General features: G+C 40.2%; 3 protein-coding genes and 1 non-coding gene across 4 annotated transcripts; all 4 read right to left on the bottom strand.

Moving 5' to 3' along the window:
• Positions 1–2,162: 2,162 nt before the first annotated feature.
• Positions 2,163–7,407, bottom strand: LOC135674714 (importin subunit alpha-1b-like). The gene is made up of 11 exons (XM_065184811.1): positions 7,045–7,407; positions 6,803–6,899; positions 6,584–6,675; positions 6,349–6,480; positions 6,071–6,256; positions 5,816–5,979; positions 5,654–5,732; positions 4,220–4,348; positions 3,290–3,417; positions 2,798–3,179; positions 2,163–2,706 (listed from the first exon to the last, which is right to left on the bottom strand). Exons 1-10 carry the CDS (start codon positions 7,255–7,257, stop codon positions 2,804–2,806), a joined length of 1,596 nt encoding a protein of 531 aa, XP_065040883.1. The 5' UTR covers positions 7,258–7,407; the 3' UTR covers positions 2,163–2,706; positions 2,798–2,803.
• A 1,048-nt stretch (positions 7,408–8,455) lies between these two features.
• Positions 8,456–11,610, bottom strand: LOC135674712 (large ribosomal subunit protein eL18y-like). The gene is made up of 5 exons (XM_065184809.1): positions 11,481–11,610; positions 11,278–11,367; positions 11,063–11,191; positions 10,775–10,957; positions 8,456–8,906 (listed from the first exon to the last, which is right to left on the bottom strand). Exons 1-5 carry the CDS (start codon positions 11,481–11,483, stop codon positions 8,748–8,750), a joined length of 564 nt encoding a protein of 187 aa, XP_065040881.1. The 5' UTR covers positions 11,484–11,610; the 3' UTR covers positions 8,456–8,747.
• LOC135675282 (small nucleolar RNA snoR53Y) lies at positions 9,650–9,727 on the bottom strand. The gene has a single exon (XR_010513860.1). It is a non-coding gene; the product is annotated as a small nucleolar RNA snoR53Y (small nucleolar RNA).
• A 132-nt stretch (positions 11,611–11,742) lies between the features above and the next one.
• LOC135674713 (uncharacterized) lies at positions 11,743–17,180 on the bottom strand. The gene is made up of 6 exons (XM_065184810.1): positions 17,031–17,180; positions 16,824–16,952; positions 15,785–15,858; positions 15,635–15,706; positions 14,908–14,976; positions 11,743–12,572 (listed from the first exon to the last, which is right to left on the bottom strand). Exons 1-6 carry the CDS (start codon positions 17,060–17,062, stop codon positions 12,451–12,453), a joined length of 498 nt encoding a protein of 165 aa, XP_065040882.1. The 5' UTR covers positions 17,063–17,180; the 3' UTR covers positions 11,743–12,450.
• Positions 17,181–17,399: the final 219 nt, after the last annotated feature.

Genomic DNA, 17,399 nt, shown 5'->3' with positions numbered 1-17,399 from the left:
AAATTTTGAGCGGGGGAGGAGGACAAATTTGTCTTACGGAGGGGTTAGGGTTTTGCATCGGACCGGCCGGCGTCGACCGGAGCGCCAAACTCTAGAAACTGATCCGAGCCAAAATTGGGATATATAAATAAATATATATATATATATATATAGTGATTTTAGTATTTGTTTTGAAAATTAAAGTTTATTATAATGCCCACATATGTGTTAAAAATTTATTATAATTTCATAAAAATATAGATTGATTTTTACTTGTAGGCTTAGATGAATTCTATTAGTTTGACTCATGCGGTTGAATGAAATACTCTCGAAGTGATTGTGTGATGTCCTCCCAATGATTTACAAAATAATCGAAATCAAGAGTAGGTTTTTCAATCCGATCCTTTTGATGATCAAATTAGTAAAGACAAAAAAAATATTTATTGAAATGTTCTATTATCCATAGACTGTGAAAGAAATATTTATGATACGACAAAAAAATATTTATTATCCATAGACTGTGAAAGAAATATTTATGAAAGAAATTTTTATCCATAGACAAAAAGATACTGTGAAAGTAAGATAATTTATAATATCTTAGACTTACAATCACATAGACGTCTAGGAGGAACAAAAGTCTTTTATGATAAGACATAGATAGAAAGAAATATTTTTTTTTACTTACTAATTTGTTTCAAATGGATAAGATAAAACAAATTATGATAAAATTATATATTATTTATTTTTTAGAAGGATCGATTTTAGAATATTTTTAATATTAGTCTGAATGTTCCTAATCTCCATTTGGTATATTTTTGAAGATACTGAATAATTTAGTAAGGAAAGAGATTAGCGTATTAGCCTCCCCATGAGTACCCTGAAAAGAGGAAGCTGATGAAGTGGGAATGGTTCCGATTTAAGACAATTTATTCTTAATTAACGTTTATTGTTTCTTGATATAGTAAACAGATGACTACCATTCACCGTTTGTGGCTAATCATTTGCCAGCTCGAGTCCGCTCCTCCGCCAGTCCGCCTTCCTCCTCCTCTCACCACCATATTAAAACCACGCCAAGCAAAAAGAAATCCAACGTGAAGGACGCGAAGCATTTCTCGCACTCGAACCTTTTGTTCCCGGTGCGCGACTTCGACCGCGGCCACCGGATGGGGAACCAGGCCCGCGACGCGCCGTTGGGGTCCGAAATCGTGCCTGCTGCGCGCCGGCCGCCGGCGGGGCCTCGGGCGGGGACCGGTGCGGCCAAGTCCTCCTCCTCGTCGTCGGCGGTGTCGTGGTGGTCGAGACACCCGGAAGCGAAGCGGCGGCGGAGGGTGGCGGGGTACAAGGCGTACGCCGTGGAGAGAAAGGTGAGAATCTCCCTCCGCAGGGGACTCCACTGGTTCAAGGACCTCGTCCACGGCCGGTGAGGACACCCCGGTGCTCTGTGATGGTAGTGCCCCTCCGAGTGCTGGTCGGTGAGAAGAGAGCTCCATGCGACTTGCGTCGCTTAGAAGAAGAAGAAGAAGAGTCTATTTCTCTTTCTTTTCGTTAGTTTTACTGCGACGAGGGATTTGACTGTTCATCTTCAAGTTAATATTCCATGTTTTGTATTGATTTGACCGTCCACACACTTACCAAAGGTTATGATTCGATATTTTTTATATCTTATATATATATATATATATATATATATATACAAAAGATATAAATAAATATATAAAAGATATAAAAATATCGAATCATAACCTTTGGTAAGTGTGTGGACAAATCTGAACCTTCCATTAACAAGGCTAGATTAAATTGGATATATGCTAACTTCATTAAAGAACGAACGAGAAAATTACTATACCAAATAATTCAAACACAAAATTTCAAAAATGAATTAAAGAATATAAATTAGTTAAAATATAAGAGAGACCATTAAAGAACGAACGAACGAACGAACGAAAATAGAGAAGGCAGAAATGACTACACCAAATTTGTAAGTAAACGAGAAAATTAAGGCTCAAAGAACTCTACTCATACTTGACACATATAGTAATCATGCTATTTATGGCTAATGCTGTAACAATAATTTCCGAGGAGAGCACAAAACACTGAATTAAAATATCATAATCTTTCATAAAATTAGATGCTATATCTATACAAGCAAAGAAAAACCTGTCTCAATTACCAAAGATATAATATGACACAAAATGAGACATCACATTTCCTTTTTTTTTTGTAGTAGGGAAGACTTACATGACAACCTACACACTGTACCAAAGATATAATATGACACAAAATGAGATATCACATTTCCTTTTTGTAGTAGGGAAGACTTACATGACAACCTACACACTGTACTGATTGGCGAAGGCCACAAAATAGTTTGGAAACACCTCACTTGAACCCTAGAAAAAGTTCATGCTATTTACAGGAGGCCAAAAAAAGTTGGTATCCTGCACTTGCATCACCTGTGACGAAGTATCACATGACTCGTATCCTAATTGGGCGAGCCCCTTCGCTTACCTGTACTTCATAAGCTGTGACAGCATGCACTCATTCGAAACCCAGAAGGCCAAAGTGTGTCATCACACATGGCGTCTTCCATAAAACCCTTGTTTTTTATTCAACCACCTCGACCGACACCTGACTCTCGACTGACATGATCCGAACCAGCAACAACACTCTCCCCACTGACTTTGAACTGGAACGATTTCCAGTTTCCGGGGAAATAGACCCTGCATTCTAGGCACAAGAAAGTTAGCGTAATAATTTATTATCATCCTTCGAGTAGGAGTACAGATTATCACCCAAAAGCATGGCATCATGTTCCTACCAAAGTTCAGCTGAAGTTGAATCCACCGGATGGAGCTGTGTTCTGGCCATTGTTCCCAAAATGGAATCCAGTTGGAGCAGCATCACCCGTAGGCATTGCATCATCTTCCTCCTCCAACCAAAATGTTTCGAGGATCTTCACAGCTTTTTCGTAGATCTCAGTATTATCATGGCTCTGGAGGTTCTCAATCTTCTCCAAGCCCTCGGCTTCATCGATCATCTGAGCATACACATTCACACCTCCAGTGGTAACTTGGTTCTTCTCAGCTTCGCCGACCTTCAAGATATTTTCAAGCCCTTCCAAGCAAACAGTTACGATCCTTGGGTCTGGGCAGACAAGGAGATCACACAATGGCTTGATGCAGCCTTGGTCAACTAAAAACCTGAACAAACACACTTGAGACCAGTTAACCTAAGATATAAAAAGTGGGAGGCCTTCCAAAAATAAAAATCGAATGCAACATTCAAACAGAAAAGCTATCGGTCGACATACTTAATCTGATCATGACTACCACCAGAAGTAGCATTCGAGATGGCCCACGCTGCCTCTTTCTTGATATCAAATTCTGCCGATTGCAGCAGATGCACTAGGGGACCAATAATACCAGCAGCTATTACAGCCTGCAATCAATTGAATTACAAGAGTTGGTTAGAGTCAAATAGCGAATCTAAATCTCTAGATGCAGGATATTTTCATAGGATTTGATTGGTGCCACGTTTTGTACATTAGTCCCTCAAATCTCTTGATTTTGCACAAAGTCCCTCGTATCTCTTATTTTCATAGAATTTAGTTGGTGCCACATCTGTTATTCAAAAACGAGGAGAGGCTTAAGGGGGATACCGAGGCAACCAGAGATGAGGAACGACATAGCATAATATTTCACTAACAATATTTCAGGTTAAGTTTGATGAACTATTTGTAATATATTTCACTAACAATATTGGTGCATATCATACGATTATTCAACTCCTAGAAGAATTCTCTTGATCATCTTGCTATGGAAAACAATCGTATATTGCCCTTAATGCCCTTAGCATCTTGAACAAACTTTCATCCCACATGGTCCCCTTTGCCCGATCATAACAAATGAGTTGGACATACTCATTTGGTTCACTCTGACGCAGACAGCGTTGGATGTTCTCATTTATTAAGTAAAGTTTAGTTTCTTTCTTTGCAAAAAAATAATCAAACAAATTTGAGTTAGAACCAGGAGTAAAATGGTTTTGTTCTTATAGGTTGATCATCTTAAATTGACAGTAGTTAAAGAAAACTGGCAGAGGAACTAATGTACACAATAGAAAAAATAATAATTTTTACATAAACAATAAGATTTAGACAACTTGTTCGTAAACGAATGATTTGAGCATCTAATATGCAAAAACTCTTAATGTACATTTTTTTATATATTTCCATCAAACACACCTGTATCTGCTCCTTGTTTCCAGCTGTGACGTTCGATATGGTCCAACAAGCTTCCTTCTTGATACTTTTCTTGTGATTGTGAGTCAAGAGGTTCAGAAGACAAGGAAGGGCTTGGTGATTGATAACATACTGTAGAAAACCACATTTTAATGAGAAAAAGAAACATGGAAAGAAAACATATGAACTAGCTTCAGAATACAAGTAGCATGAATACATAATAATCTAGCCAAATATCACATTCAGGGATCAGTGCACCAGAGCATTGAGGAAAAGAAAATGGGGGAACTCGATGAAACAAACCGATTGAAAATGCACAAACATAAGTAACCAAGAATCGTGTAATAATTGTTTATTGCTGTAAATTTTCCAATCGATAGGCTTGTGGTTTGCAAGATTGAGATCTTATCATTATGAACTCATTTGGCACATGAGAACAGGGATGCCGATACAGATAGGAAAAAATATATTTCATTAAAAAAATTAAAAAAAAAACTTGAGAAAATAAAATGAAATATTCGTATATATGTCAAAAATATCAAATTTCTAAAATACTTAATCAAGAATCTTAAGATTCTAAAACATAATACATTACTTTACAGAAAACCACAACACATGAACCTATCAAATTTAAACAAGAGTCTTCTAGACAAGGGATAAACATAAGGGCCTCTGCTTCCCAGTCTTCCTCCCCATTCTCTCTTTATGGGTACACACACATACACCTAATAGCCCCAGTGAATGGTAAGCAAGAGCAATAGCAGCTGGCTAAGTTAGCATGTCTTGACATTGTTGAGCACACCCTTCTACTCTTCTCACCCACCTTTTTTTTCCACTTCTCAGCCATCTCCCCTCTCCTGCTCATTGTATTCTTTCCATCCACCTCTTCCATTTTTCATCCTCACCCTACTGACTCCTTGTCTTCTAACTCTCCTCATTCTCAAGTGACAGTATGCTGTCAACATGGTACATATCAAACATGTAATTGCAGAAAATGACATCTTTAATCATTGACATATAATCAAGATTGTGACAGCGCATAGAAACCTCCTCTCCACCTGTCATTTTATAATGTGACATTATCTTAAAAAATGTGAACACAATAGTTATGAATACCACCTAATTTATGCATGCAACACTGAGCCCAACACAAACATAACATAGAGTAGACAGAAATATATTCATTCCATAGATTTTAAATCATTTAATTAACGAAACACAAATTTGACAACCAACTAGTTTTCACACAAAACATTTATTCCAGCCTAAAAAAATTATAGAGTAGATAAACATATTTAAATTGCAAGGCCATGTCCATGTTTCATCCAAGTTTCTAAGTTGCAAACAGATACACCAATTATCAAGTTAGCGATAGTATAATGAATCATAGCAAACCAGGAAGAGAATGACAAAAACACGTATGATACTTGAGCATACCTGTGTCTGCACATCATCACCTGTCACTATATTACCAACAGTACGAAGGGCCGGAATAAGCACAGAGGGTGAAGGATGGCTGACATAGAAGCATTCAAAATATAAACATTTTGAAACGGACGAAAAAATAGCAATTAAAAGGTAATGTTACTATAATCATACAGTAGAAGTTCAACAAGTCGCGGGCAGACGCCAGACTCGAGTACAGCTTGAATTTTGTCATTGGTACCATCAGACAAATAAGATAGCGCCCAGCATGCATCTGTGAGCACTTCCTCATCATTTGAATTAATTAGCCGCTCAAGGGCTGGAAGTGCAGGCTTAACCTGCACGTCAAATTTTCATAACAGCACTTGATACAAACATGAAATGCATTTGGGCAGCACAAACAACGACTCATGCAGCACGCAGACAAACCTGCTCAAAGACTGGCTGTGGCTTTCCTCTGCAAAAATTCGATAGAGTCCATGTGGCATTCCTTAACATGGAGAGTTTAGCATGCTCATTCAGCTGTTGCAGAAGTGGAAATAATGCTCCATTGGAAAGCACGAGATCTCGGCATCTTGGGGAATCACCAGCCACATTTCCCAAGGCCCACACCGCCTACACAACATATAATGTATCATCTAAATCATTTCCAAAGTAGAAATTTATGAATAACACAAAAATAACACCTAACATGCAACAAATTGTACCTGCTCACGGACATCATCACTAGGGGAACTGAGAAGTTTAACGAAAATGGGAACCGCTCCATGATCTATGACAACCTTAGTGTTCTCTGAAGTGCCAGAGGCAATATTGGTGAGAGCCCATGCGGCTTCAAACTGTCACATGCCAAAGCAAGCAACCAAAACAGCAGAAATAAGCCATAGGCAGCAAGAAAAAGCACAATCGAGTCGAATTGACTTTGGGAGAAAGAATTCCGACCTGAAGTTGAGGATAATCTTCCCTCGTGAGGAACTCCACGAATCGAGGAACTACGCCTGACTGTATCACCTCCTCAATTGGAGGGCTTCGTTCTGACAAAACATAAGAAAAAGGCAAACAGCATAAACAGACTCGTTAAACAATTCAGAATCGCTAATATTATATGAAGAAAGAAGCTGGAAGAGCAAAACGTTGCAGACTCATTGATCGAGCACATACCTATGGAGAGTAATTTACGGAACTGCGTGGTCGCTTCTAACTGGAGAATACTATCATCGGAATAAACACCCACCACCATCGCGGGAAGGCTTTCCAACTGCAATAACAAATCAACCAGCTAAGTCGGTATATCACGAGACCCGAATCCAAAACCCTAACCCCCATCAGCAGGAATCCTATCGATCAACCCGATCTGCCAATAAAATCATAGAAATCAAAAATATCAGTCGAAGGAAGATCACCTTCTTCTCTACCACGGAGGCGTGGATTGCCGTCTGGGGGAGGGGGTGTGCCGGCATCCCTTCCCGTCGCTTCTTCTGGAGGCTCTCCTCCCGCCGATTCTTCCGGATCTCGACCATGTTGTCCTCCCTTCGCCTCCGGCCCTCCTCCGCGTCCACGGCCACTTTGTACTTATTCCGGCGGACCTCCGCCCTCTCGCTAGGCCGCAGCGACATCCTCCTCCACCGACAAGAAGCAAGAGATCGAGAAATGGGCTATACGACGGAGAAGGAGGCACTCAACTGCAATGGAAGAGAGAAGGGAGAAGGGATTCCCTTTATAGATCGAAATCGGAGCAGAGACAGAGGCGATCGGGGACGATGAAACCCTAGAATAGAGATAAAATTTGGAAATTGGACCACGTTAACCCGGACACCCAACAATTACCCCCGCAGGTACTCCGCGGGCTCCACCAACTCCTCTCCAATTGGAGCCGTGGGTGTCGTTAATGAGTGTGCGTGAGAGACAAACGTGGAGAGATGACGAGGTGGAGCAGCGGATCACGAGGAGAAGGTTAAATAAAGGTGTGTGGCTTACGAGGCCATCGACGATTCGATAAATTTGATGTCGTTCGTTACAGGAGAAAATGAAACGCTGCCACGTGTACTTTAATACTGGGCATAAAGAGTTGCGAGGTGCAGCAGACAAGTAGAATGACGTGTCCTAGGTTACCGGGGATGGACGTCGACCGTTGGATGAGGAGGTTGGACGATCGAGGGGAATATCCTGAGAGTACCGTTGCGGTCACCGGCGGGTGAATTCAAACGTCGGAAATAAAATACTAACGTTTTCGGCGGAGAAAGGTTGCCGAAGCCACTGCTATAAATACGCGTGATGGGTGGCAATTTATGGACCGTTGGATGAGGACCCGTTCGATGGATGTGCACGTGATTTGATTTGATAAAAACCGGATCGAAAGCGCGTGGGTAGACGTTAAGCCTGCATCGATTCGGGTCGAGTGAACCGCATGGGCCGGTCGATCGTGAGTTATTATGGGTCATTTAAGCGAGCAAAACTTAATAGTCAAGTCACATTCCATAAATCTATATATAATGTTTGAGTGAAAAGGGAATTTAATACGTGGACGATCAAATATTACATCATTGTTATATATTATACCACCAGTTCGAAAGTAGCCCAACATGGAGCGAATCTCCCACCATATTAGTATAGCACATAATTATGTTACTCATCATATATCGGAGCAATCTTGTGAATGCTGAATTCAAGTTGATTCTGATTCCTTGACAGATGAGATGCTCAATATATATAGATGAATTTAGAAGTAAATTTTATAATATTTTAATAAGAAATGATGAAATTTTCTTAGCCATGTTTGGTGTTCAAGAAAGATTAGATACAGACCTTAAAAGATAAATGTCAACGTCAACGGTGCATATGAATATAAACGATGAGGGGTATAATACATACTGTGAACATATCAGTTACATGATTTGTGCATAGCAGGGGGGCAGAGAAGTGGAGAGGCACCGCCGCAATTGGGATCATAACCAGCTACAACTTATATCGACTGCTATCATGAGGTCCGAAAACACATCCAACTTCAATCAAAATCACAGAACAAGAAGGTCAATGTTTCGAGATGGTAACTTGTGTGATTGCTTCCCAAATGGGAAAAGACACGAGATCTACCAGCTTATCAAACTTAGACCCTAAATCCCCTGCTGTTTCTTCGTCCTCTGGCCCTCTCATACTTCCGCCCCTTGGATCGGACATAAGGCTTTGTGTGGCTGTGCGGCACGCCGGGAGCTTTACCAAAGTGTCTCACAGCTTCCCTGGCATTCTTCGGGCCTCTCAAGAGAACCTGAAGAAAACAGAATATGCCCGATCAAAAAATAAAAGAACGCAACTTCTTGAATCAACATTTTCTGATACTACAGAAAGTTCTTTTGCTAGAATTTTCATTCATGAACATGCAATTCGCAACAACAGGGCTATACGTAACATCAAGATGAATTATGGCACAGTATAAGCTAGAAAAGTCGATAGGAGCTAGAAGAGTTTAAAGCAATTATAACATATCAGAGTCAGGCGTCATAGAATGAATCACTCGGATGAAGAATACACATCACATTCTCATCTTGCAACTTCAACATGATGATGCAGATGTTTCATCTTTAGCAAACTAATTGGCTGAATACTAGCCACATGGATAGCAGAGTAACAAAAAACTAATAACAAGTGCTAGTCGTCCCCAGAAATGTATATTGTCCACTCAAAAGTGTTACATGGTGCCATCATCAACAAACAGAAACAGATTAATGTAAGGTATGTAACTTAAGTAATATAATATTGTCAAAATAAACAAAGGAGTCTTGGCTTAAGTACAAAAGCCTATTTAAATGGCTTGAACAGAAACAGAATGTTACAAATTAATATGGCAATTGTGATGAAGCAAATTGATAGGACAGCTTCTAACAGCTAAAGATAATGGGATGAGTAACAATAACATCACTTTGATATACCCACCCAAAAAAACACATACGCACAAAACTAAAGCAAGAAAGGAAGAAAGACAGGAAAGTAAGAAAAAAATAGGTAACAAAGGGTTCCCTCAGAACATACAACGAATTGTCGTCAAAGCAATTCAGCATTAGCATGGTCAAAATAGGCATCATCGGGAACCACAAAAATATACACCAAGGAATATATCAAAAATAAGCAACTGTTTAGTAACTCTTTAAGTAATTAAGACATCAAGGCACCGAATAGGATGTTCCTCATATGCTGATTGAATAAATAACAAAATTTATAAAATATCAAAATCTAATCAAACACAAGATCGTGGGCCCTAATGAGCTCAGATTATAACTTTGGTAAAAGTAAAAAAAATAGGGGTTTGAACACATAGTGGGTGACAAAAGAAACTTTTGTTCATATTGAACAAAATGAGAATCTAATTGGATAAAAAATTCTACTATATGTTTGCAGACTGGTCAAGCCTCATCAACCATGGTCCAAATCACACAAAAAACAATCAAGTGAGGCTTCGTAGGAATTGGTCAAAACTCAACAAAGAGTGGCTAGGACTGATGAAATGATATTAGAAGATTCAAACAACCCAACCAGTCTAAGATCATTTCAGAAATGGCCAATATGAAGAACATATTAACCCTTCCTGATCTAACTGCAATCACGAATCCCTCAACTGATGTTGAAACAATTTCAATTATACAGGTCTTATGTAATGAAAATGAATTTTCAACTATTTCTAAACATATCTTACTGCCAAAGAATTACAAACAAGAATAAGATATTCTCAAGAATCAAAGATGAAAAACAAGTCATTAGTGCAAAATATTGACATGAAATTTTAGCCTTTTTGACGACAAAACAAACAAGTCCTTTCGAATCAAATCACTTAAATACACACCACCATTTCCTATAACTCCTTGACAGAATAGTCAGTGTTTTCAATTTTGCATCAGATAGTAGATATAGCTCTACAGCATTTCAGGCACGAAAAATCCAAAAAACATTATCCCACTAATCGTGCCTGCTAAGCAAAAATTATAGATTGCATGGCCAAAAACAGAAGAATAAGTTGACATTCTACGTTATCATTCCCACACTGATTGAATTAGACAAAAGAGATGGCCAGTAAACAAATGCTAGAGAACAAATACACAAAGATGAGTTCAGATTGCATATAGGAAACAGGTCGAGACATACGGTGTTCTGCCCCAGAGGTGCTCGAAGGGCAAGTTGGTCGAAAGTCAAGCATTCTCCCCCGGCCTTTAGGATCCTCGCCCTAGCCGTCTCAGTGAACCTTAGAGCCGTTACCTTCATAGCGGGCACCTCGTACACTCTCTTATCATCCGTAACCGTCCCAACGATGACGGCTATTTTGTCATCCTAATCGAAACCAAACAGATCACGCAGCTCGAATACAGAAGACATCAACTACGAGAAGAGGACTTAGGATCGAAACGAATGAGAAAGAGGGCAAAAGGTTCGGACCTTCCCTTGCATGAATGTAATTAGCCTCTTAAGCGAGATGGGAGGCCGGTTGATCTTGCTCATGAAAAGCCGCCTCAATATCACTGCGTTGAATTTGCTTCCGGTCCTCCGCACCAGAAACCTGTAGAGCTGATCAAAACAACAAGACAAAGAAGAAATGAAGCTCCCCAGTCACAACAGAAGGTGAAGCCAACAACAATGGGAACCGAGCAGACCTTAACGAGAAGCTTGAGGTAGACATCGTCGGATCTGGAAGCGGTGCGCCTGGCCTTCTTGCTCCGACCGCCGGCAACGAGATCGATACCCTGCCACGAACAACATCGACGAGATCAGAACCAGGACAAATCCACGAAGAAAGGAGAAGGAGAATAGGGTTCCACGAGAAGAGAGGGGAGAAACGATCAGGCTCGACGCTTACCATGGTCGATTCGGGCGAAGAGCTCTTGCAGTGCTCTCGACGCGGCGGCTGAGTAACAAGTTTATAAAGGAACCAACCGAGTGACTAGGGTTTTCGGAAACCATATAATCGATCGTCCTAAATTAACATGGCCCATCCTCACAAAAAAGCGGGCCCACAATTAACCCATGGAACCGTAGAATCATATTTCGGGTAATTTCCGGGTAACACACTGAAATGTGGACAAATATCTCGCACTGCGAGTTCATCAGGAGAAAGAGAACGAACTGTCTACCGTCCTGATGACGGACGTATGGGCCGTCCAGTGATCCCTATGAGGCCCAATAATAAACAGTAATCGGCCACTATGTCCTCGTCTTGTTGATTTTACTAAATATTTTCTCATATGTTGTACATAATAATAATATTATTATTACTTTAATATTTTGATTATTTCCTTAAAAGGGTTTTACATGACCTCAAACTTGAGACAGTAACCATCATACATGATAATACACACATGTCACTCTACTAATTACTATTACTCCTTTTTATATTTTGTTCTTATAAATATTAATATAACCTATATATAGTGATCTATATATGGACACTTTAACAACTCATTCAACCAATAATATTTTTAAATATTTCTAATGTCAATTAAAACTATTACTAACAGTCAGCTGATAAGCTACAAACATAAGTTTCTCTATTTGTTTTATGAATTATATATATATATGGGGAAAAACTAAAATTAAAAATATATGTATGAGAAATAGATTATAATTTTGGAGGTGAGGTGACGAGATTGGTAAAGAGTGGAGTGAGTATGTCTTCTCTCACTTGGTTGGACGAGCAAATGCAACATGCAATTATAGATGAGTGCCATGATGACTGGCGCTGCCCCCTCCCATGTATTGTTCAATGCATCTTCTTCCCTGCACAGTTGGCATTTGGTGGTATGCGTTATTGGTCACGTAGGGACCAAGATTCATGTGTCCATATCACCATCACCATCAATGGGAGAGGTTGGGTGGTACCACTGCCGCGGGGGACACGTGGAGGCCAGTCTGGGACGAGGATGGCACGTAATTATCATTGAAGTTATCACATCTGTTTTATTCATTGAGATCGAATTAAGATACTTCTCGATCAGATTAGAATTGACTAAGGGTAAATAAGAATATCCAAGTTAAATTTGAGGCAGAATTTAAATGTTGTTGAGATACATGTCAATCGGAAGAGATATAAGTAAAAATAAATAAATATACAGAGTCAACACAAGCAATTAAAAATATTTCATTTTTAATATAGAATTACTATATAATTTATGTAGCATTGATGGTAATTGGTAAGAAATATATAATTTGTCAGCTTTTGGAGGGGAAAAAAAGAAGAAGAAGAGAATGAGTTGAACAGAGAATTAAATACGTGACTAGATGTGACATCCGTAGGTCATGCATGGCTACTGTGAAATCTAAAATGAGCACGCATTCCAAAGCTAGGGGGAAGCGAATCATATGGGCTCAAAGTGAGTGCACGAGCAAGCCATTTTCCATGCTGCAATGGTAGAATATATAGGGTGGACAACGATGGTTGCTCGCCGAGGAGGCGACAGGAGGTATATGAGACGATGAGAATTTATAATGCATGGAATGAATAATTGGACAAAAAAGATAATAGCATGAAAAAATCATATAATATGAATCTGCTCATTATATATAATTAGTCTATAATTGAATAATATAATAATTTAATCTATAAATGATGAAACTATAGCGATATCCATTATGTTATGGATTTACCACACTAAAAAAAGAGTGAGGAGGCACCCGTCCCGCATCAACCAATCAAATCAAAACATGTATCACCCTCAACAGCAGTCGGCAATAAATATATCGGTAAAAGACAAACCAGCGACCGGCCCGAGGTCGAAAAGATCCACCCCCTTGTTCCCCCAATCCCCATCAGGGCAAGCATTAGCCTTTCAGTGCTCCCGCGGAGCAGCAGACACGACCCTTCTTCCTCTTTAAGGCGCTCTACTACGCTCGTCGCCTCCTCAGGGGAAGATAGGAGAAGAGTGGGTAGTGTGTGGAGTAGAAGCAGCACATGGCGGGGCTAAGCGTCCTCCTAGAAACCCAAACGAACTTCCCCAAGCAAGCCCAGATCCTAAGCAAAACCTCCTTCCTCAAGAACGCCTCTCTCACATCCTCCTCCGCCGCTGCTGCTTCTACCCATGAGAGCACTTTTCTGGAACAGTGCTATCTTTGCAGGATAAAACTTCTGCTAGGCGAGGATATCTATATGTACAGGTCGGAAACAAAAGGGTTTCTTTCTTATACCGTTTGTTTGGGGTGTTCAGAGATCAAAACACCGCTCTTCTCTCTCTCTCTCTCTCTCTCTCTCTCTCTCTCTCTCTCTCTCTAAATGGTTTTATTTAGCTGGGTGTATTGTTGCAGAGGGGACCGAGCCTTCTGCAGCGAGGAGTGTCGGCGTCGGCAGATAGTTATGGACGAGGAGGGCGGGATGAGGGACTGCTGCTCCCTTGCTGCCGCCGCTCCAACGGAGAGCCGCCGGGAAAGGGCGGCTGTCAGGGGCCGGGCGCTTGCCGGCAGTTTTGCTTACTAGAACAGGTGATGGCCGGGTGAGGACGGGACGGACAGCTACCTTTTTTTTGGGACGGAAACGCCCTCCGTTTTCCATCTTTTTCAGGGTGTGGCTTTTATGAGTGTTATGAAGGACAAGGCTATTTTGGTATTTTTGTCCCTATGTATCGTTTTGTTTCAATTATTAGCTACTTAAGAAATAATTACGAACCAAATCATCAGTGGTGAAACCATTACTTATCCCAATTATTTCTATCATATCGTTCCAAATGTGTCATCTATCCCTATTAGTGGGAGCCGAAAGCAAGATCATGGAATAGAGCGTTAGCGTCTTAGAGTGTCAAGCCTGTAGCTTTCAGGAGGCTCCCACCCCAACCAAAGGGGCCTATATCAGTAATGGACCATTATTCTGTGACCCCTTTCAATGTTTGGTATTGAAAGGAAGGGGTGGAATTGAGTTTGCTTAAAGTACCTATCAATCAAGGACGCAACGCTTACTGAAGGCCTTGTATGGTTGCACTAAATGTTGTATCAGTGAAAGAGCAAACTTCACGAGAAACTAAAGCACATCAACAACAAACAAGTTCTTAAATCTTTTCGTCCTTTTCCTAATAATTTAAGCTTCTGAAACTATTGGTCATCCCAAGCAAAGCATTATGATAGTGTGAGAACAAATCATGAGTTTAAATCTTGCATCTGTTTTTTTTTACATCAGTGAATTAAAATTATTCATGTGATATGTATCGGACTTGCATAGTATATTCAAGTTATATTGGCACGTCAAATATAAATCGACTTATAAAGATATTGGATCATAAATAAGATAGAGGTTGAAGAAGTACCATAGAGTTTGATCATCTGATTGAAGTTCCTGATGTAGATCGGAGGAGCATCCACCATTTCTTTCTTTCCTATCATACATAAAAAAACAATCTTATGAAAAGAAATAAAATAAAAAACATTGTTGATATGATAATCTTATAATTCACACATTCACATTGTCATAGTTTTCAGTGTCTGTCATACTGAATCATACCGCCCGGTATGGGCGGTACGTACCGGTCCGATAGGCCAACGGTACGCGGAGTACACTGTAGCACTGCTACAGTGCTCGGTACACCATACCGTACCGGTACCGAGCCTAGATCGAAATATCGGTACGATACGGTATTGCGAATCTTGTAGTTTTCTCTCTCTTTTTATCGTAGTTTCAACCCACGTTGTCATGTTTGGCCAAGAACAGAGACTCTGTGCAATAATTATTCTTAAGCTCCACTGATCTTAAAACACTAGTGAAGGCACAATAATTTTTCTGGCTCCTGACTCTACAAATTGATAAGACTTCCCAGTTCTGACAGTATAATTAATGCCATGGGCTAAAATAAAATGACACAAAAAATTAACAGCTGATGCCAGAGACTAAGAATATGCATTCAGTGTCAGGAAAGATATCCAAAAAATGCAAGCATCTGAAAGGAGTCTCTTGCAACTATAGACACAAAAAGCAGAGACCAACATCAGTGAAGAAGATAATAATAATGGAAGAACAATTACACTAGGTTGTTATACCTGGAAAAAAGCATTGTACGCCTTTTCTAGCATGATTTGCAATTTTGGCTTTCCTGACCATACAAAAAAAGGCTGTTGAATCAGTAATAAATTAACGACTGCAAGAATGAGAAGCAGAAGTTAGCAATGCAAGCTCCAGTGGATCCACACCTATTAGATCTCCTCCTTTGACCTGAGTTGAGCTTGCATGATCCACTGAAGACTCGTCAAATTCTGCCAATTTCCTGTTGGAATTCACAATAACCTATTAGAATCTTCAGCAATGATAGAAAAACACTACAAGCCCCATAGAGATATGCTAGCATCGATCATATTTCTTCCAAACTAAAATGACATATCAAATTCTGCCAATTTCCAGTTGGAATTCACAATAACCAATAGATTCTTCAGCAACAAAAGAAAGACACTGGAACCTATAGAGATATGCTAGCATTGATCATATTTCTTCCAAACTGGGGGAAATGTAGGGTTTATTTTCTTAGGGTTTTGTTTATGATGCATCGGAGATGCCTGTAGTACACATATACTCATAGGATTTCAAATCTCAAATGAATTGTGTCTCTATTGAGATATCCAAGTTGATTAGTATAATGGTGTACAAGTCATACGTCTTAGGCTCGAGTCTACATGTGAGCATCATGTACTCATTAATTTCATTGATGTTGATTGTGATATCTTTCAGAGACAAACCCGAAACCCCTCGAATCCATAAACTCGATTCATTTTTGTATCTTCATGATTTCCACACACAAGATTTTATCAGTTGACTTTGTTTGCTCCTACCCACATAATTCCAGAGAAACAAATGAGCCCAGTGAGAAGGGAAGTCACCATTTCTAATAGCTTCAGAAGGTCGAGATATTGGCTGTGTCCGTCACCTGTGGTTGATCTCAAGAGTCCTGAGTAATGGACTGATATCAAATCATCATATCATTCTATAATTTAATTTGAGAATAATTGCTTACATAAAAGACTTATTTCCAACCAAAAACCAGAGGAACAATTTAGGATCTGAACATTCTTAATCATCGAATGCGGCAGTGTGAGATGCAGATTAGAGGATATGCAGCATAAGCATAAACAAAGCAATAAGTGATCATTGCGAAGTAAGATTTGTTGGTCATGTCAATCACCCAATTCCGACAAGAAATGAGAGGACATTTGCCGATATTATGGGAAAGAGTCTCACCTCGGAGACGAAGCCTTTCCGAAGAACAACCCCCAAGAAAGCATTCGATTGGATCTCGAGATCCACCCGATGCCGTCATGCATCCGAATAGGATCGGAACTTGAAAGCGTGCATCGGGACGCCGTGAATCTAAAGCGACGATCTATCGAATGCGATCAGAGTGAAGAGAGATCGTGCAACTAAAGAAACGGGAACCGGAGAACCGACCGCAGATCGAAGAGATTGGGCTGGGAGAGCATGACATCCAACGGCCGTTGGTTCACGTCGGTGAGCACCGCTCCTTCCCGATCGAGCTCCTGGTGATCATCTCTCTTTCGATCGATCGATCGATCGATGAATCGAGGAGGAGACCTCTTGTTTCATGAGCCCGTCGATGCTCGATAGCCGTTCATTTCGAATGACCGGTGCCTCTCGACGGTGCGATTAAGCGCGATTTCTAACAATAAGAAATCCACGCGCTTATCCTACGCGTGAGTATTACACGCAATTACTCGGCGAAAACCTTTCTCATCGAACGCTTTGTGATCTGCCACCTAAGCGCGTACGCCGTACAGCGTCGCAACGTATCTTCTTGCC

This window comes from Musa acuminata, chromosome BXJ1-5 (assembly GCF_036884655.1).
Source record: "Musa acuminata AAA Group cultivar baxijiao chromosome BXJ1-5, Cavendish_Baxijiao_AAA, whole genome shotgun sequence".
NCBI lineage: Eukaryota > Viridiplantae > Streptophyta > Magnoliopsida > Zingiberales > Musaceae > Musa > Musa acuminata.
This window is presented reverse-complemented; position numbering and strand designations above follow the sequence as displayed.

Excerpts from the sequence above, each read along its gene's own strand:
- LOC135674714 (XM_065184811.1), bottom strand. The coding sequence starts at position 7,257 with ATGTCGCTGCGGCCTAGCGAGAGGGCGGAGGTCCGCCGGAATAAGTAC. Across the intron at positions 6,257-6,348 it reads GTGATGATGTCCGTGAGCAG|GCGGTGTGGGCCTTGGGAAA; the intron begins GTACAATTTGTT and ends TATGTTGTGTAG. Across the intron at positions 5,733-5,815 it reads CGACTTGTTGAACTTCTACT|CCATCCTTCACCCTCTGTGC; the intron begins GTATGATTATAG and ends CTTCTATGTCAG.
- LOC135674713 (XM_065184810.1), bottom strand. The coding sequence starts at position 17,062 with ATGCTCTCCCAGCCCAATCTCTTCGATCTGCG. Across the intron at positions 16,953-17,030 it reads CCCAATCTCTTCGATCTGCG|ATTCACGGCGTCCCGATGCA; the intron begins GTCGGTTCTCCG and ends TCGTCGCTTTAG. Across the intron at positions 12,573-14,907 it reads TCAGATGATCAAACTCTATG|ATGTGATAACTTCAATGATA; the intron begins GTACTTCTTCAA and ends TGAATAAAACAG.
- LOC135674712 (XM_065184809.1), bottom strand. Across the intron at positions 11,192-11,277 it reads ACCTCAAGCTTCTCGTTAAG|CTCTACAGGTTTCTGGTGCG; the intron begins GTCTGCTCGGTT and ends TGTTTTGATCAG. Across the intron at positions 8,907-10,774 it reads CACCTCTGGGGCAGAACACC|GTTCTCTTGAGAGGCCCGAA; the intron begins GTATGTCTCGAC and ends TGTTTTCTTCAG.